At 42.3% G+C, this 18,974-nt stretch overlaps 4 protein-coding genes across 11 annotated transcripts; 1 reads left to right on the forward strand and 3 right to left on the reverse strand.

Annotated features, from left to right (window-relative positions):
• Positions 1–730: 730 nt before the first annotated feature.
• On the reverse strand, positions 731–3,227 carry LOC139389773 (nodal homolog). Its single transcript, XM_071136716.1, has 3 exons — positions 2,936–3,227; positions 1,491–2,308; positions 731–1,382 (listed from the first exon to the last, which is right to left on the reverse strand). Exons 1-3 carry the CDS (start codon positions 3,225–3,227, stop codon positions 1,230–1,232), a joined length of 1,263 nt encoding a protein of 420 aa, XP_070992817.1. The 3' UTR covers positions 731–1,229.
• A 1,236-nt stretch (positions 3,228–4,463) lies between these two features.
• LOC139389774 (deoxyguanosine kinase) lies at positions 4,464–10,098 on the reverse strand. 5 transcript variants are annotated; one of them, XR_011629423.1, is made up of 8 exons: positions 9,551–10,090; positions 8,130–8,239; positions 7,737–7,915; positions 7,482–7,629; positions 7,169–7,284; positions 6,841–6,940; positions 5,158–5,249; positions 4,464–4,692 (listed from the first exon to the last, which is right to left on the reverse strand). XR_011629423.1 is itself a non-coding variant. In XM_071136718.1 (7 exons), the coding sequence occupies exons 1-7, from the start codon at positions 9,807–9,809 to the stop codon at positions 5,223–5,225; spliced, it is 936 nt and encodes a 311-aa protein (XP_070992819.1). In that variant the 5' UTR covers positions 9,810–10,098; the 3' UTR covers positions 4,464–5,222. The 5 variants fall into 5 exon arrangements, 2 of the variants coding, with proteins under 2 accessions (XP_070992819.1, XP_070992818.1); XR_011629425.1 differs by having other exon boundaries at positions 4,464–4,720; positions 7,737–7,912; positions 9,551–10,087; XR_011629424.1 differs by having other exon boundaries at positions 4,464–4,720; positions 9,551–10,087.
• Positions 10,099–10,362: 264 nt separating this feature from the next.
• LOC139389970 (transcobalamin-2-like) lies at positions 10,363–14,764 on the reverse strand. 2 transcript variants are annotated; one of them, XM_071137024.1, is made up of 10 exons: positions 14,570–14,764; positions 14,320–14,387; positions 13,202–13,394; positions 12,509–12,678; positions 12,226–12,378; positions 11,880–12,049; positions 11,591–11,765; positions 11,317–11,497; positions 10,999–11,117; positions 10,363–10,820 (listed from the first exon to the last, which is right to left on the reverse strand). In XM_071137024.1, exons 2-10 carry the CDS (start codon positions 14,375–14,377, stop codon positions 10,759–10,761), a joined length of 1,281 nt encoding a protein of 426 aa, XP_070993125.1. In that variant the 5' UTR covers positions 14,378–14,387; positions 14,570–14,764; the 3' UTR covers positions 10,363–10,758. The 2 variants fall into 2 exon arrangements, with proteins under 2 accessions (XP_070993125.1, XP_070993126.1); XM_071137025.1 differs by having other exon boundaries at positions 10,364–10,820; positions 11,317–11,493; positions 11,587–11,765; positions 14,570–14,685.
• A 6-nt stretch (positions 14,765–14,770) lies between these two features.
• On the forward strand, positions 14,771–18,747 carry LOC139389971 (coiled-coil domain-containing protein 117-like). Of its 3 annotated transcripts, none has more exons than XM_071137026.1 (6): positions 14,771–14,928; positions 15,525–15,715; positions 15,860–15,910; positions 16,024–16,299; positions 16,503–16,649; positions 16,822–18,747. In XM_071137026.1, exons 2-6 carry the CDS (start codon positions 15,567–15,569, stop codon positions 17,060–17,062), a joined length of 864 nt encoding a protein of 287 aa, XP_070993127.1. In that variant the 5' UTR covers positions 14,771–14,928; positions 15,525–15,566; the 3' UTR covers positions 17,063–18,747. The 3 variants fall into 3 exon arrangements, with proteins under 3 accessions (XP_070993127.1, XP_070993128.1, XP_070993129.1); XM_071137027.1 differs by having other exon boundaries at positions 14,776–14,894; XM_071137028.1 differs by having other exon boundaries at positions 14,910–14,990.
• The last annotated feature ends 227 nt before the right edge of the window (positions 18,748–18,974 follow it).

Here is an 18,974-nt window from a genome sequence, read left to right on the forward strand (position 1 = left end):
TCACTTTTTGATAAACCCGAACAAATTCATGTAGAAATCTGAGTTATCAATCTGTCATTCGCATTGAAAGCAAGGATGAGAAGCAGTAGATCCATTCTGTGTGTACTATTTCTATGCCTCCTGTTCTTAAGTTTCCTTTTTGTGTCTAACTTTTGGGTTTTGTACACCGGCTTCAAACAGCTGAAAATACATTTTTGGTTATAGAAAATGTATTCAGTGGTTTAGATGGTACAAATATTCTCTACACTCCGAATGTTTCTTTGTCACAAAATTTGGCAAACTACTAGATTTTTAGCAACCAGAAAATGGCAGAGCAATTTCTGCATATTGCACCTTTTAACACTAATATAGAAATGTACATTTGATTCAAGTTGTATGCATGTTCTAAGAGAAAAGTAAAATAAATCAGTCAAAACAATTTGAATTACCCACAATCCTCTAAACGGAGCCAAGTGGCAAGTTGTTGCAAGAACTTAAAATTATTAAATGGAGCCAAATATTACAATTTTTTAAATTTAAATCACTTAATACCGTTTGGGAACATGAAATTAACAAATCATTGAAAGGACTTGCATTCATTTTTATTAAATATAAGTGGTTATTTTTTTGGTAAATTTAAATTCACCACAGAATAGATTTTTGGCAGTCAAAAATACAGGCCAATACAATACTGAAATGTCCTACATTTCTCACTTAAGTGGATTAAATCAATAAATGTCACACTTCGATGAACAGAATAAAATGCTTTAATATATATTTTTTTCAATGTACAAAAATATCTTTAATAAATGAGTGACAAAGTAATCATAACAAGATACCATTTTGGCAGAATATTCCTTTATAAACTTCTTAAATACCAAAACTGCCGATATAAATGCATACAGCCAAAGTACGAACCAAAAAGTGAAGTCTTTTTCTTCTTGAAATATTCAAATAAATAACCGTACATCTTTATCATAAAGTAAATACATTGGCTCAATCTAAGGACGCATCTAAGATGCAATGCTGTTACAGATAAGAACACCTGATATGATGACTGTATAAGATATAGTAAGTATCAAAGAAATTGATCTTCCATGTTACAGACCACAAACAGCCTGAAGTATAAATTGAATCAGATGAACACCTTCAATAATAGTCATTTCATGGTGCACAACATGCCATTCTAAGTGAAGCGTTTTAAATAAGTGGTATTTTTGGTTACAGGGTGAGGTGACATGGCTGGGGTATCAGTGACAGCCACACTCCTCCACGATCATGTCCTCATGATGCCGTAACACCAGGTCTTCATCACCATAGTACAGCATGGACAGCGGGCTGAGGCGCGTAGGCACGCAGGAGGGACACCCCACACGATCCGGATGGTACAGTCTCAACAGGCTCTGAAAAAGAAAATAAGCATATTTTACGGAAAGCTGCACTAAGCATAAATGCATAGGAACTTAAACGTTTCCATTTGGTTTAGGTATGTTTTTGTTTTCATATCTTACCTTCATGTATGCATGGTTGGTGGGACTGAAGGATTCATCCACCGGAGTAGGGCACTCGCCCTCGCAACGGAACGCGTTGTAGCGCTTTGGATACACAATCCACTCGTTCCAGCCGATCTGGTCGAAATCTACCCACATGTCCACCTTCCGACATAGTGGGCGTTGGACGGCTTCAGCCAGTGACCCAGTAGCATTCGCTGCAATTCCGCCAGCCATCCGCACTCTCTCCATTCGGTTTCTCTTGTGGCGTCGCCCTTGAGCTTCATCGCTGACTTGGTCCAAAATTGCGTATTTGGAGTGCTCCACAGTACGGATGAGAGTGGGTGCGCTCTCGCCATCCCGAGGCAGGTTGTGCTTGGAGAAGACAACCATCATAACCCGTTCGGCTGTCGGGTGGTGAACCTTCCTTCGCCTGTGCGTAAAATGTTTAATGTAGGGCATGTCGATCTCTCCATCTACCCCACTCCCGTGATCTTCCTCCATCACATCTTCAACTCTTGCTTCTTGACTCTCCGTCACTGCGTCTCCCTGGTGCAACCAATATTTGAGCAGAGCTGTTACATTGAAAACGTTCAATGGAGACTTGGTGTCACTGGGCGACGCGCCAAAGCTGCCCAAGAGAAGGCGCTCGTCGCGGCACATTTCAGTGTCAGAATCGCAGTCCTGCTTTCGCGAGTGATAAATGTCCAATGTGACGCGCTTGGAGGCGGAGAAAGCTGGTAGTCTGACCCGAAGCTCTGACAGCTGGACATCGTCAGTCGCAGAGATGGAGGACATGTCGAAAGTGACGGTCCATTTCTCACCCACTTGATGGCAACCTGGAAGAAACGAACAAAGTCAGTAAACCAGCTGAATACAGTCAGTGTACCATCAACAAAACGTACGTATACGTCACCACAAACTAGCCAAACCACTCGGCCTAGCCTACTAGACAAACGTCAAAGCTTTGGAGGGAGTGGGAGGAGAGGGCAGCAGAGGGTGAGAGCAGGATGTGTATTGAACCCCCTTTTGTATAGCGGTCTGAGGGGCTAATACACACACACCCGCTCACATAAAAAAGCCTTTAAAGTCGAATAAGCATTGTGACACTTCTGGGTTGTAAAGAGGGAAGATCTGATAAACGCAGATAACACACCCTGCAACCAAAGTGGCTGGCAGTGATGGAGAGGACATGTGTGAAGAGATCTAACCTGGCTCGGACGCTTGCTTGAACTACAAGTCAACACACATTATCGTAAACTACAATACACACGTCAAACTAAGTATTATTGGTCCAAAAAGTGACAAGTTAAAGACGTGTCAAACTGAATGGCCAGTTCAATAATGTTTGAAACGCAAATTCAAAATGCTAAACCAACGAAACAAAATAAGAATAACCTGAAAGTGTTTCCAATAGAGCGTAACACGTTTTAATATGCCTAACATAAACTAAAACCAATACCCACCTTTTGCTATGAGACTGATGACTGAGTCAGAATGCCGCAGTAAGTGGCTGGCATCGGCTGCGCTGACGGTGTTGACAGCCGTGGACTGTGAGGAGTCTGCAGCCTTGAAGGAGCGGTACAGCTGCATCATGTAGAGAGGGTACCTGCTGGGATGGTACGAATTTAGATTTCCTAAACTGGACTCGGGTGCGCTCTTGTGATACCGGGAATGGTGCGACAGTTTCTCCGAACTGCCAAGCCTGAAAAAGCAGATGAGGAGCGCGCAAAGGACGAGCCATGCCAAGCATTCCATTTTTGACAGAAGCGGTGTTTCCACTGTAGCGTTAAGTCACGTTGAAAAGTAAAGAGAAGATGGCATCAACTAGTCAGCCTCCTTCTAGCTTGTCTTGGTTTGAAATGATGCTGTGAGCAGACAGAAGTCCAGACAGGGCATTTATAGTGGACAGCTGCCCTTTGACTCCAGCCATCTTAACAACTCTCTGATTGATCCCCAGTGCACATCAGAGGGACGACAACAAGACAGCATTTAGCCAAGGTCATTGTCTGTCGAAACTATCCAGACATTTACATTCATTAGGTCGTAGGACTATACTCCCAGTTGATGGATGATCCTAGCTGTTAGAACCCCTTTTGATTTCACACTTTAAAAAACAGTAATATCAGTTAAAACATTTCAAACTATTTTCATTAGACAAGCCATGTGGAGATTAAGATTCCACTAATAGACACACATCGTTTTTATTAACCAGTTATGTATACCATTGCTTGTTTCTAAATAGTCATTACTATTGAATAGTTCATTAAAGTTCCCTGCATCATTCTTGCCGCCTTTTTTAAAACAAACAAAAGTCAATTGAAAATGTTCATGAAAAACTCGCATGACCAAAGATTCTTGACAGTAGTAAAACAATTATTTATCGGTTTTCTGCCTATCAATATTATGAAATCGAAACCTATTGACGTACTTACATTAGGTAGTAAAAGCCATGCAATTGATGCTTTCCAAAGTAGCGGATCCATTGATCGTGGGAAAATATTAACTGATTGGAATTTAATAGCTGAAAACGTATATCTTTTGAAATTGGCGGAGGCCTACATTAGTTTTAGTTGAATTATTAAATTCTCCAAGATTAGTTCTCGAAACCGATGTCCACGTTTCTAAAGCAATATTTTGCATGTTGTTGAATCGGTCAACTGTGAATCTGAACCAATTTATACTGCGTTACAATGAAGACATTGGTAAATAAAGCTTATACTCGATAATAACAAAATCTAAAAAAGGTATACAAAATAATTAAATAAACCACTACAACTTTAATTAAATTTATTAATTTACCTTTTATCAGATTTGGCTACAAAATATTTATTGATGTGGTATTCTGAATTACATGTCAAAGCAGCTCAAATAGGATGCAACTCTGACACCATAAATACAGGAATAAGTAAATAACTAAATACCCAAAGTAACATTGAAGTCGAAACCAATATAGAGGAGAAACAACATCTGTAACAGACTACTTGACCAGTGTAAGGGGAAAAATCCTGTAAGCGCTTTAATCTTGTATACAGTAGCAGAGACAATGTGATGAAGAATTACTTTAATAGTTCTTAATGCTAAACTTTTATGCACATGTGCTGTATGAGCCTTAAACCTGTACATTTCCACTGTCTGTTTGAAGGTATCTTTCCACTCTGCCTCCTGAGAGTGACCAGTGTCTCAGTCCATCCCGTTCTTCTCATATCTTTCAAGGGCACAGCTGTGTGGAGATATGAGGTGAACAGAGTCTGGTTTGAACAGAGGAGTAACGGAACTAACATTACTTGTTTGTGCGCTATGAACCATTTTTAGGTCCACTCTAAGACCTTAACATTGACCAGCTCCATAATTGCAATAATTAATTGATATTAAAGTATGATTGTATGAAGAAAGTCTCTCCTGATTGGTTAGAATTCCCACAACACCAGACAATTTTGCATCAGATTGTGGCCTATTTATTTTTTTACAGTTCCCAGATAACAATCCAAAATCTGCTTCTTTATTTATGTTGAATATGGTCCAATATAGATCTGATTCTATATTCACAAACTGCATACTAAAATCTGTAATTAGCCAACGGAAACCCCACAATTGGAAGTCTGACATACCCCAAAATAAGTGAGGATATAGTGAAAGGATGTGGGGGATAAATCAGACAGAACAGTTGCAAATGCCATATACTGACTGAGGTCCAAATGGTTGCAGATATCTTGATCCCATGGAGTTCATAGCCGCACAACTGACTGTACCTCATAGTCCACTGAAGAAGTCCTTCACCTAAGTAGAGGGAAATAAGAGACCAAGAACCCAATATATCAAACAACCTCATTACAACTCCAATAAATACTTCATATCAAACACACAAGACATCAGAAATATTCAAATGGGAAAACATCAAATGTTAATGACATATTAGCACCTTACTACTAATATTGAAAACAAACAATAAGGTAAAAATTCAGGTCTTTGAAGCCAAGTTAAACGTTTTCCAACAGCAAGACTGTCATAAGTTCCCCCATGTGGTCAAACTGGGTTTTGTCTAGAAGGGATACAGCTTCTATCAATATATATTTTTTTCACCTTTATTTAACCAAGTAGGCTAGTTAAGAACAAGTTCTCATTTACAACTGCAACCTTGCCAACATAAAGCAAAGCAGTGCGACACAAACGACACAGAGTTACACATGGAATAAACAAGCGTACAGTCAATAACACAATAGAAAAAAAGTCTATACAGTGTGTGCAAATGGTGTGAGGAGGTTGGCAATAAATAGGCCATAGTAGCGAAGTAATTACAATTTAGCAGATTAACACGAGTGATAAATGAGCAGATGATGTGCAAGTAGGGATAATGGTGTGCAAAAGAGCAGAAAAGTAAATAAAAACAATATGGGGATGAGGTAGGTAGATTGGGTGGGCTATTCACAGATGGACTATGTACAGCTGCAGCGATTGGTTAGCTGCTCAGATAGCTGATGTTTAAAGTTAGTGAGGGAAATATGAGTCTCCAGCTTCAGCCATTTTTGCAATTCATTCCAGTCACTGGCAACAGAGAACTGGAAGGAGAGGCAGCCAAAGGAGGTGTTGGCTTTGGGGATGACCAGTGAGATATACCTGCTGGAGTACGTGCTACGGGTGGGTGTAATCGCGACCAGTGAGCTGAGATAAGGCGGAGCTTTACCTAGCAAAGACTTAGATGACCTGGAGCCAGTGGGTCTGGCGACGAATATGTAGCGAGGGCCAGCCTACTAGAGCATACAGGTCGCAGTGGTGGGTGGTATAAGGGGCTTTGGTAACAAAATGGATGGTACTGTGATAGACTGCATCCAGTTTGCTGAGTAGAGTATTGGAAGCTATTTTGTAGACGACATCGTCACCTGCAGCAAGAGCGACATCATTGATATATACAGAGAAAAGAGTCGGCCCGAGAATTGAACCCTGTGGTCCCCCCAAAGAGACTGCCAGAGGTCCGGACAACAGGCCCTCCAATTTGACACACTGAACTCTGTCTGCGAAGTAGTTGGTGAACCAGGCAAGGCAGTCATTTGAGAAATCAAGGCTATTGAGTCTGCCAATAAGAATAAGGTGATTGACAGAGTCGAAAGCCCAATATTGACTTTTCGTAGTAGGTTAAAGAGAACTTCTACAGCAGGTAAGTAGAATTAACATAGCAGGTTAGGAGACTTGGTTTAAGGTGAGGAAATGGGTTAGGGTTCGCGAAAACGCACCAAAAATACATAATTTGACAAAAGCCGTATCCCATCTAGATATGACCGTCAAACTGTGGTACAACCTTCAGATCAAGAGGTAGCTATTTGCATGTGTGTGTAGTTGTGCATGAAAGTAGAAAAAAATATGAGTCACATACCTGTGTGATAAATTTGGCCCACACCTTAGGGTCCTCCTCAAACTCTAGACTGGCATCCAGCACCAATACAGGCACCCGGGTCAATTGCTCAAAGTGCAGCCTAAGGAGAGAAAGTCACTGCATGAAACACTGACCATTACAACACCCAAGAACCTTCAGAATTACACTGACCATTGCTGCAAATTCAACAACGGGAAATGTAATACCTCAAAAGATCTTAGCATCATCACTTCATAAGTATAAGATAACAATCAAGGGAAAGTCTCACATAATAAAAACTGAGTGGAACAACAGGATGTTAGTTTGTCTAAACATGTTGCGTACTCACTTAGTGCTCTTGTCTATGAGCCACCTCTCATGCTGGGTGTGTAGTTTCTCCAGGTAGTCTAGCTGCACTCCTTTCTCCTCCACCCGCCCCCGTTGTCCCAGACGCTCCATACACTTCTGACAGGAACACAAACACAATCCAAACCTTACACAATCTACTACAAAACATCAACTGTAACCTCCCAAAACCTTTGGCGGAGTTGTACTCACATGTGTACAGATACTCATATTTATTTATATTTAGGAAATGCTGTATGGCTTGTGAGTCACCCTTGACAAAAGCAACTTATACTAGAGTGAATGTAAGGCTGTACCTGTGGGGGGGCTTGGAGGTAAATTATGCCCTCCAGTTCCACCTGACGGCCAAACTGTTCCACCAGGAAGGAATGCCAGTCCTGGTAGACAGCCCACTCAGTAGAGTTGATGCAGCCCAGCTCAAACATGTTCAGGGCAAATACATACCTGAAGAAATGAAATGTGTATGGGGAGGCAATGGAGACGGGCAGCATGGGCACAGCTGCACAAACTATCAAGCAGCAGCATCAATTGCCCTCTCCCCATCCTCTTACCTATCACTGTACACAGAGCGCTCAAAGACCTGCACAGGGACGCCCTCTGCTCTGAACAGGTGTGCTGGTGGTGGCTGCAGCTGGGTGCGCATGCGGCTCATGCAGGAGTTGGTCTGAAAGGTGTAGGACCATCGCTGAGGGTCCTGGTACATCATATCCAACAGGTTACTGACCTTCTGCTGATGAGATGGGCCAGAACAAAGTGACCAAGCAATTAGATAAAACATACAATAAACAAGGATTTTCCCCAGCCCGTCTCTCTTATTGATTGTGTAGCTAACAACATTTAATTTAAGGAGACTGAATGTAAACTATCTTTAATAATATGGCATATGAATACGTGACCATTCATGACCCACATTCATAAGCTGTCAACATTGGTGATTAACTTACTTGTGAAGACCCACTCTCGATGCTCTGCCATTTCCCCACGGGCTCAGGAACCACTTCCCAGTCTTGGCCAGCAAACTGCAGGAGTTGTGCGAATGTCGACTTTCCTACCGCTGAAGATGGCATAGAACAAGAACAGCATCACCAACCCAGACAAGTCAATACTCTTCTTCGATGGGGTTTAACGGTGGTTGGCATCCAACCTTAATGGTGCATTACCGCCACCAGCTGGACGGGATATTGAATAAGACAAAAAAAAAAAAAAAACATTGTGGGAAAGTGGGAAAACAACATCATACAAAATAAAACACATCAACTAAGAAAACCCATCCCACTTCTTCAGTCACAGTCCACTCCAAAATACATCCCTACACAGGCTCAGGGGCCTGTGATGGCAGTACATTCACAGACAGGAATTCTTGCCCGGCCTCGGCTGCGGATCACGAAGACCCCAAAAAAATTCAGTGGCATTCACAATGATTCCCGTTTTCTTAGACTTCTCCTCCGCTTATGCTGTACAGTTTATGACCATTGCAATAAATAATACCAAGTCCACCTTTTTAACATGTAGCATTTCACAATCCCTCAGTTGATGAGGACCCTTCACTGGTTGTGGTGGCTCTACTATCATTGTTTCTTCCCTGCCACTTGTTCTTCTCACCGCCTCTAGATAGGAGACACGCTGGACACTCCTTACCCTTGCCACCTCATTCGCCTTCACCCTAACAGGGCACTCCAGGAATTCAGGGGCATGTTCACCTTTACAGTTGCAGCATTTCACTTCATCTGGCACAGATACTCTTCCCTTCTGCACACATGACCAAATATTTTACATGTATGACACTGAAGGGGCGTGTGCACAAAAGCTCTTACAGGGTATCTCACGAATCCTAACTTTATATGAGAAGGGAGAGACTTCATCAAAGAACAGTAGCATGGATGAAGTGAATTCATTTTTCCATCCACCATACAGGTCAGTCGACGTGAACCAACCACTCCATCGATGTCTTCAGTAATATCCTCTGCCTTTTTCCTGCGCCACCCCAGAAATAACTCCCTTGATATGCGCCTGGCTACGAAAATCCATACAGGAAATATCTCACTCCTATATCTTTTTGAGTCTTAAAGCAGATTTTCCTTGAAACGTTAAACGGATTTCCCAAGTAGCATTGATCCAAATCCCTCACTCTGACAACAAAAAAGTATAGTTTCCTATTTTACACCACAGCGTTACTTCTTTTGTTTCCCCTTTTCTTCGCCACTCATTCTCACTTTCTGTATTATTAGCTCCACCGGACTCACTAAACAGTTTCAAACAAAACCCCAGTTTCCGCCATCTTCTCCACGATCAACTTCCTCAAGTCAATATTCTACTCGTCACCTCAAATTTACTCCAACTGCCTGAAAATCATGCTCACTCTTACCAATGTTGCCTTCAATTGAGACCCTCTTAACTCGGTTAATGTCGTCCATTGGCCCGGTGCTTGAATGACAGTGTGGTGAGCGCAACAGGCAGAGGTTGGTCGCCCTTCTCGCAATTGTTGAGTAGAGAAGCACTGGATTTTCGTCTCGGCGGGTTCTCAAAACATGCCGCTTAACCGATCCGATATATCGCAACGAGACTGTGAGGTTTTTACAATGGGAAATCAGATTCAACACCAGGAACCGGTAGAATGAGTACATGACATTAGTGACCAGATGGCTAGCTATCGCTAGGTCAAACAAACTGTTTGGGGCTACAGTAACGTTAGCTAGCTGTCACAAGAAATCAATGCCAAGTTCGGCCATTAAATAGCATACACAAGAGGCATGATTTGAACATCATTACATTAAAATATATTTTACAGCGCCGTCATACAAGTTTAATTAATGCTCTTCTAAAGGCTGCGTTTTATTTATTTTTGGCTTCTCAGACGTCTTAATATGTCACACGCTTGCTAAAGCCGGATGTTTTGGACAGCAGCCCTGCATTTCCGGTTGTCGAGTTAAAAATAATCTTAGCTGGTGCATAGCTACTGCCACCTGCTGTTGATTCTGGGTGTGAAATGTAAGGGTGAGGAGGTGATTTGAGTTTTATTTCATTCTCACCTTCACATAATTATTTACTATTACTGTAGTATAGGCTCAGTCTACTTTTTTTTTGTACACTGTCCACCCCAACCCTTAAGACAATAGAGCTAAAATGTCTGGATATTTTGTTATCATATTTCTGTAACAACTAGCAAAATAAAGCAGACAAGTTTATCCAAAGGTTTATTATCATGTTGTTTCTTCAAATGCAAAAACGTTCAAACCACGCATTTAACAGATAATATAATTGCCTTGTTATACCTCTCTATAAAATGTGAATTCACAGAATGTGTGTAGTAAAATAATCCATAGAGGTAGAAGTAAAAATGTATCGAGTTGATTGTCTCTGCTAAAACAGTGAATTTTCACTCCCCAGGGGACTGAATCAAGTCCATAAAAGATGTTGCAAACCTTTGAGGATCCTAAAATCTCCGATTTTTTACTCCTAAAATCTCATACAGTACATGACAGTATAAAGCACATTTTTGAGCTGGATTGCTTTCCCATCAGATAATTTGACATGACATATTTGTCAATCACTGTGCTTCACACATTTTGATTCTCAGTATCTGGTGTTTTTGATGGTGATCTGTTGAGCCGTCTCAATCTTGAAATCTTTGATACCTAATAGAGAAACAAATCATTGATTTTTAGTCATTGAGGAAATCAATGTTTAGATCAAAGCAGTTAAGACCGTAATTGTATTGTTGAGTAATAACTAGTAAACGACATAAGAAAGTTATCTTTTGCATGTGCATTTGTTTGTGTGTTGACTATGCCACATAACCCTCTGTGTTCTTACCCTGGCTGAGAGTGTTGCCGTCTGAGGAGAGGTGCCAGTATCTGCGGTCGGTCTGTCTAGCCAGTTCCCCATTCACCACACTCAGGAAAGGTCCCCAAAGGCTGGTCTCCTTCTCAAACCTGCAGTGTAGGCAGAGGATGGAGCAAGGAGGACAATTCATCATGTTCTACTTATGATAGGACACTTTAAGCTATTCACAACACTGGGAAGTTATATAAAGTTATTTTTTATACAAGACAAATTAGCTCACCAAAAAGTATACATTTGGAACTTGATTAATGTCTCAACCAAAAAAACAGAAGCGCCCCATTAACTCACGTGAAGTCAATGTTGGTCTTTTGAAGGAGTTCAAGAGCATCAACCAACGAGGTGCCCGTTGGCACATCCACAGAATAGACAGCAGATGCCCCATGCGATTTGACCACCTCCACCTTCAGGGCTACGTTGGTATGACTCTGTAACACCGTCACTGGCTCCCTGGCCTCCAGGACCAGGCTGTCTGCAGAGGAAAACCACAAAAAGCATTGTGAGGAGGCTCACACCTCAAAAACAGATTGACCACTATTTGGTTAGGTGATAATGCAGCACTTGCCATCCTCATTGCGGCACTCCTTGCCCTTGACTTGCAGATAGGATTTCTGCTGGAGAGCAGGCAGAGTTTGGGACATAGCCATGGGGTTGAGATAGGTTCCTTTCCTCACATCTGACCTCATGGCCTCCATGGAGCTAGCACACTCCTGCACCTGGCTGCCCATCGCCAGCAGGGCCTGGGACACCATGTTATTGGCATGCGAAATGCTTGTATTGCACCAATCAGTCATTTACTTAAATGCTGCACATGTTAATATAGGCCTCGAGAGGGGAAGTGGCCCAGTCCTTACCTGCACTGCCAGGCCTGTGCTGAACTCATTGCCCATGTGACCATCAGCCCGCTGGGAGTCCAGTAGCTTCAGCTTGATGAGGTCCAGGGCTTTGTCCAGAGCCGCATCCTGCACCTGGGTGTCAGACTCCTTCAGGCACTGCAGGGCCATCCCAGCCATGGCAAACGTGTCTAAAAAAGGACAGAGGGGATTAAGCAAGGCTATAGAGTCATCTCCATGAAATCACCTATATAGAATCTAATTGGGAGGGAGCCAGTGTGAGTGAATACATTTTTAAACAGCTTAACTATAAAAAAAACAGATTCAGAGTAGGGAGAGGCTACTGAATTTCCTAGGTCAGACTTACCAATGCTATCGGAGGCTTCATGTTTGATATGTCCATGCCCTACAGCCCTGATGAGCTTGTTGCTGACGTGAGAGTTGACTCTAACTCCACTCACACACAGTGCCAGCACGCCCAGAGAATACTGGTAGTAGTTAGTCAGAGGACGCTGGCTGACTGCAGCAGAGAAAGACAGACATAGCAGACAAAATAATTAACAGCAACTGAGAACAAACAAAGAATGGCAGACATTTTATAGAGCATTAACAAAGATGGTAGAGATAGATGGAGGAATGTGGAGGCTTACAGGCGATGTGGTCTTTCTCCAGTTCCATCTGTCTCTTGAGATGAGTCAGCAGGGTCTCGCTCCTCTGATTGACAGTGAAGGTCAAGGTGTTGAGGTCGTAGCAGGAGGCCTTCAGGGCCAGAGTGTACAGGGCCAGGAGACCCACCACTGGCTGGCTGTTGGCCAGAGAGCTGAAAGGAGAGGATACAGGGTAAGGCGGAGAGATGGAAGGTTTTTGAAGGGTAAAGATTATTCAATATAATCTTAAATCAAACTATTTGTCACATGCTCCAAATACAAGTGTAGACCTTACTGTGAAATGCTGCCTTACAAGCCCTTAACCAACAGTGCAGTTCAAGAAGAGTAAAAAAAAAACATTTACCAAAATAAACTAAAGTACAAAATAATACAATGTAAAACAATAAAATAACGAGGCAATATACAGGGGGTACTGATACCGAGTCAATGTGCAGGGGTACAGATTAGTCGAGGTAATTTGTACATGTAGGTAGGGGTGAAGTGACTATACATAGATAATAAACAGCGAGTAGCAGCAGTGTCAATGTAAATAGTCCAGTGGCCATTTGAAAGTATCAATTGTAACTGAAAAGAAGAAATTGAATACAACCACACTGCAGGTCATTTTTAAGACAAGGAATACATAAAATGATGTTTGCACTTATTAAGAAGGGCTTTATAAACATGCTATTTTACCTCTCAATGTCAGTGTGTAAATCTGTTTTAAGTGCATTCAGGTGATCACTCTCCATGCCAAGGTTGTGGTGAGTGGACAGGCGCAGGGCCAGGTGCACACTGGGATTGGGGGACGTTCCTTCATCCTCCAGAGAACGCAGCAGATTCTTATTGAGTGAGAGGAGCAGCTCACCAGGCTCTGATCCTACAGGATCTGGACACACAATACAGATTGAAAACTGAAGAAACAAGAAAATGATGCCGTATGGAAGTAAAATCACTTCACGTTTAGCATAACCACAAGTTAAATAACTTGCCTAAGGATACCTTCCAATGTTACCAAGAGATATGAGATATGACTAATAAACCCACAGTAAGACGACAAAAGACCTGTTGTGTGCTCACTGAGATCATATAAAGTGTCATCGAGGTCAAAGCATTGCACAACCAGTGTGTTTCCTGTGCTGTATCAGCAATCATGCACACACAATGGAGAAGCAAAGACCTTAGCAACTTAATAACCAAAAGGAATTTCCACAAGGCAGCCAATGTGTCCTAAGAATGCCTTCTCCAACGGTCACCTTGATGTAATTGACACATGACAAGTACAACCGGCTCAGAGAGAATCTCAATTGCACACTCCTCGCCTCCTTCTCAAAACCCACTGTCCCTCTTCTCTGATCTCCTCCACTGGGTTTTGAGAAGGAGGCTAGAGGACACAAGGAGTATGCAATTGAGATTCTGCCCAGTGCCAGTGGGGTTTTGCAGGCACTGACATAGACATATGTACTGATAAGAACACCTTAGCGACATGAAATACATTCTGTGCATCAAATTACAGAACATCAACAGAGCAGAGGTGACAGGACACATGTGAGAATATTTGCATCACAGGAGATTTGTTCAACAAAAGGGGTTGTGGATTATCTATTCAAACTCATCCAATAATCCATTGCAAAATCATTGACAGTACTGCCAGTGGATGAATTGGTACGTGGTCCACCTCTATACTTTCCAACTTGCTCTTCAAATAACTTGTTTTGAGTAAATACATTTGTGAGGAAACTCAGGCCTAGACAGAGGCATGCACATGTTTACCAATCAGATGTTATTGTGTTTCAGGGATAAATTATAGTTACCACAGGGTTTGCTTGCAACCAGTGCCAGCAGTCCACTAAGAATGTATAGGATATACATTCTGACCAACCTATAGAGGAAAAAAACATAGCTGGTCTCAATAGATTTTAGTTCAGTAGCCAACTATGAAGTGAAAATAACATGCAGTGTCCATCCATACCTTATTGTTTGTTGGCACAGATGATCTATCCCAAACATTACATTTCAAACATTACTAATCTTCTTGTAATGGTCAAGATATACGTCACTTACCTGTAGAGCGAACTTGTCGTTATGAAAGCGTTTGGGTACAGATTTCGGTACACACTGATTTTATGTTGACATCGCGCTTATGGTCGAGTCACATGACCTGTGATTTGATAAACTACAACATATTTTCCCTTTACAACTACAAGTCCCAGAAGCGAGTGCTCACTTATTTTCTAGAACGTCAACGAGTGTTTTTTTTTGCGTGCCTCGATTCTTCATGAACATTTGCGAATCGTGCTTGGCTCACTGTTGTTAGCGCCTAACTGCATTCATTCAACCCAGAATTGATTCTCAGAAAAGCGGAACACGTGACAGAGAAAATAAGGAGGTAACGTTATATAAACACAGTGAAAGTGATACAGGTATGTTTGCTAGCTAGATGCGTTCAAAAGTTCCAACTGCATCAGGTTCAAGTTAAATAAAGGTAGCCCTTTATAATCAGCAAAATATTCGTTTGTTTGCCTTCCTCTTCTGCAATAGATTCGTCTCGGCTATCTATGGCTAGCAAGCTAGCTAACTGAGCTAGCAAGGTCCAACATGACCTGCCTGTTGTTGTGAACCCCCTTTAGACTGTGCGTTTCTTCCTGCCAAATAAAGTTTGCTAGATAGCTACTAGTTAGCTAGCCAGCTGACTTAAGTAGCTAGCTAGTGTTAGCAAGCTTGCCAGCTGGCTACAGTTTCAGGGCCTCCTAACTTTATATAAAAAAGGCAGCTAGCCTAGCCAAGAGTGACAACAATTTACATTATTCTGCGTTAGCACCTAACATTAGCCACAATACCCTAGTGAGTTAGTATTTGTTATGATGGATTGGTGACCAAAACAGTTATGCCTGCTGTACCAAAAATTCCACCCGTGAAATGGTTCATTTTTTTTATCATATATCTTTGTATTTTAGATTAGTCTTCGAAAACTCAATTTATCCTCCCTGTGTTTTCCATTTGCGCATCTACCATCCAGAGTTCTGTTCAAACCTTCCACCTCACCTAAACCTGAGGCATCATGCATCATCCTAGCCCCATGAGCAGTGAGCTGGGCTTGTTGCCTGCCATGTACTCATTCCCTGGCCTTATCAACGTCACTGAAATCGGGATCAATATTGGCCCTGCAAATACCTGTCAACACCTGCCGGGAGTGTTGCCCCCAAACACGTGAGTAGAGGAGTCTAGTGATGAGAGCACTGCACTACACACACATATGTAAGCATGTGCTTTACAGGAGATTTGCCAGAACCAGACTTGCTAACACATTACATTTCACTTCAATTTCTTTATCTCTTATTGCTATTCCTTCAGGAGTTGGGAGAGACGATGCCTGAGAAAGCACAGGAGGAGAGCAGATGACGAGTAAGTTAAGAATGGAAAAAAAATCAATAATATTAACATTTAGTGTTTATTCTGAAGCGCATTTTAGTTTCAAATGTTAAATGATTTGCTTCAAAACAATGTTTGTTCTCCAGAGGATGCAGTGCCAAAAAGAGGAGGCTGATGGAAGAGGCAGGATGCGATCCTTTGGATTACCTCAGCCCCAAAGTGTTTCATAACTGGCCACCAGGCAACAGCATCCCCCCTCTACCTGAATCATCTAGCCAAGCACTCCCCCAGCCCTGTCTGGGGACTCAGGACCTGGGGCTGCCCTTATCCGGGTCTTCCTCCGCTCTGGCCTGTCCAGAAGCAGAAGGCTCCTGCATGGAGGTGGAGGCAGCACAGAGGAGACTGCAGGAGATTGAGGAGAGGTGAGTCATGAGACCATATGGGGGCAACCATATGGGGGAAATGTGAGAGTCCAGACTACTGGCCATAACTCATCATAATTATAATGTGCTTTATTACTGTATATGATTTGTATCAGCTTTACCACCATTTATTTTGTCTGCACAGTGCATTACACACTCTGTATAAACACTGTCACACAGTGAAGTTAGTCTGTTTCTGTCAGGATCACCCTGGAGGATGATGACGACGATGAGGACCTGGATGTGGAGCCAGCACCCAGGAGGCCCATGCTGGTGATGTCTGACAGTCTGAGGGAGGGGCTTCAGCGTGGCATCAGTGACATCCTCCCCCACACTGTGGCCCAGTCTGTGTACGTACCTTTTCCTTCTTATACTCCACCTTAGAGGAACCTTTAATTGAAGTACCTACCCATCTGTCATTGTAGCCAGTAGTGAATAATCGTTATAACTTTGGGAGATGTCCACTATTTATTTCTCTCTGTCAGTCTCGTCGACTCACCTGTTCCTCGTCTGTTACTGTAGGAGCCACTCCTGTATGGAGCTGGTAGTATGGCGCCCCCCAGAGGTTGCGCTGGCCCGGCGGCTGAAGGACTCCCTACAGAGGCAGAGGAAGCAGCAGATTACCAGCAGGCAACCCCCGAGCCCTAGTGCCTCTCTGAGTTCCCTCACCCCCACAAACACCCCAGGGGAGACATACTCCCCTATGTATTGCAGCCCAGGGGCAGGTGCCCACAGCGCTGGAGAGGAGGACATGGAGCTGTAGGGCCTGGGAGAACCAGCATCAGTTGTGCCGAGAACAGCTACAGCTCTCAGCCTTGGTTCACTTTGTTGACCTTCGAGAAGCCATGGAGAGGCAGAGAAGACAGCATAGACAGATCCAAAAGCTTCATAGTGATATGCGTTCACATGCTATCAAGGTTATCAGAAGCTCCTAGTTCCCAGTGGAAATTTTACTTGAACGACTCTCCATGTTGGAATTACAAGTGGGAAACTGAGAAAATGTTGTTACTCGAGATGTGATGTTTCAAAATTGACCGTTCACCTTTTCAAACAATCAATTTGACAAATACAACCTTATCAATATTGATAATCTAGCTAGTTTGACCCTATTGTCAATGTTAAGCAAACTTGCTAGCTAAAATCTTAGTGGTTGAAGAATTGTTAAGACTTCAAAAGCATTTGAACACAATCATGTCGGACTTCCCAGTTTCCCATTTCTCACGAGCGTGTGAAGCCACCATATTCAACGTCCACTTTGGTTCAAGACCAGACTGTTGGGCAGCATGGCATGTGTATGCCACTTTGCCAAAAGAGGGCAAGCAACCCCTTTCTTTGCGTTACAATCAGATAATGCTGGATTTGAGTCTTTACTATGATCCAGGAAAATATGCAATGGGACAAATTGTAACAAGTACCACAAAGCCACAGTCATTTACAAAAGACACCCTTTAAAGCTGTAATATGTAACCTTTTGGGCGACCTGCCAAAATTCACATAGAAATCTGTTATAGATCTGCCATTCTCATTGAAAGCAAGTCTAAAGGCGTCCTCATGCTTCCCAGCCAAAACAGTTAGTGCATATATTATGACATTTTGAAATGTTTTTGTTTGTTTTGGACTTCGGTAACGGTTGTTTCGGGCAAACGTTTTTTTCTTGAGGCAAGCCAAAGTCTGTAGCCAAAGTCTACGCCCCTTCGTCAGTGGTTGGTCAACCGTAAGGATTCTTTAATAGTTTTTGTTGTGATTCAACAAGAGACGACTTGTTTTGTACCAAATATCTTAGTTAGATGTAGAATTGCGCGACTAAGATCTCCTTGGGAAAAACGTCAATTAATGACAGATTTCTTGAGTTATCTTAGATTTATTCTGACTACTTTGAGGAAGTGTATACAGGCTACGGTGTCTCAAAATAGACAAATGGTACTATTGCCGCTTTTTACCTGTTTTTCAAGCAAAGGTCTTAAGGGAGTACGCGAGCACACTTGTTCAGCTGGCCTAGCCGAGTTTGGCTAGGCACCAGCTGAACTGAAGCATGCTGATGCCTTAAGAAGTGTTAGATCTGTTCTATGTGCACTATTTCTATGCTTCCCGTTCTTGAGATTCGTTTTTGTGTCTTTTACTTTCGGTTTTGCACACAGTTGAAAATACAATATTTTTGGTTATGGAAAATATATTTAACAGTGGTTTAGATGGTACAATGATTCTATACTTTACTTGCTTGTTTTGTCACATAAACTGAAATTAGGCGAACTAATAGAATTTTCGCAACCAGGAAATGGTGGAGGGATTTCTGCATAGTGCACCTTTAATGGATTGTCTCAGTTGAAACTTTAAGACCAGTGCCAGCACACTCTGTTGTAATCCTAATGTAACAACTTGGCTAAGTGGTCTGCTTAGCCAAATTGGAGAAGTCTCTGTTTTGTTGTAGTTACATTAAATGCAAGCAAACCTGTGCTCAGCAAATGCTTTGTTTTACAGAGGACAAGGGTGTAAGACATTCAAAGGGAAGTAGAGACATTGAGCTCAGATTGTCACTATGAACGTTTTATACTCAGCGTTTAGCTTGGGGTTATGTTTTTAAGAACAGTTACTTTTCAAAGCTGGTTTGGTCCTTTTTTTCGCATTCAAGAAAACGTTTTCTGGAAGCATGTCAGCTGTCTTGAAACTGTTGTAAT

This window comes from Oncorhynchus clarkii, chromosome 30, assembly GCF_045791955.1.
Source record: "Oncorhynchus clarkii lewisi isolate Uvic-CL-2024 chromosome 30, UVic_Ocla_1.0, whole genome shotgun sequence".
In the NCBI taxonomy this organism is placed as follows: domain Eukaryota; kingdom Metazoa; phylum Chordata; class Actinopteri; order Salmoniformes; family Salmonidae; genus Oncorhynchus; species Oncorhynchus clarkii.

Excerpts from the sequence above, each read along its gene's own strand:
- LOC139389773 (XM_071136716.1), bottom strand. The coding sequence starts at position 3,227 with ATGGAATGCTTGGCATGGCTCGTCCTTTGCGCGCTCCTCATCTGCTTT. Across the intron at positions 2,309-2,935 it reads CATCAGTCTCATAGCAAAAG|GTTGCCATCAAGTGGGTGAG; the intron begins GTGGGTATTGGT and ends CGTTTCTTCCAG. Across the intron at positions 1,383-1,490 it reads CCAACCATGCATACATGAAG|AGCCTGTTGAGACTGTACCA; the intron begins GTAAGATATGAA and ends TTTCTTTTTCAG.
- LOC139389774 (XM_071136717.1), bottom strand. The coding sequence starts at position 9,809 with ATGTACTCATTCTACCGGTTCCTGGTGTTGAATCTGATTTCCCATTGT. Across the intron at positions 7,630-7,736 it reads CGCTCTGTGTACAGTGATAG|GTATGTATTTGCCCTGAACA; the intron begins GTAAGAGGATGG and ends TCATTTCTTCAG. Across the intron at positions 5,250-6,840 it reads GGGCCAAATTTATCACACAG|GTGAAGGACTTCTTCAGTGG; the intron begins GTATGTGACTCA and ends CCCTCTACTTAG.
- LOC139389970 (XM_071137024.1), bottom strand. The coding sequence starts at position 14,377 with ATGTATATCCTATACATTCTTAGTGGACTGCTGGCACTGGTTGCAAGC. Across the intron at positions 13,395-14,319 it reads GGTTGCAAGCAAACCCTGTG|ATCCTGTAGGATCAGAGCCT; the intron begins GTAACTATAATT and ends TTGTGTGTCCAG. Across the intron at positions 12,050-12,225 it reads TGAAGCCTCCGATAGCATTG|ACACGTTTGCCATGGCTGGG; the intron begins GTAAGTCTGACC and ends GTCCTTTTTTAG.
- LOC139389971 (XM_071137026.1), top strand. The coding sequence starts at position 15,567 with ATGCATCATCCTAGCCCCATGAGCAGTGAGCTGGGCTTGTTGCCTGCC. Across the intron at positions 15,716-15,859 it reads GGAGTGTTGCCCCCAAACAC|GAGTTGGGAGAGACGATGCC; the intron begins GTGAGTAGAGGA and ends CTATTCCTTCAG. Across the intron at positions 16,300-16,502 it reads CTGCAGGAGATTGAGGAGAG|GATCACCCTGGAGGATGATG; the intron begins GTGAGTCATGAG and ends TGTTTCTGTCAG.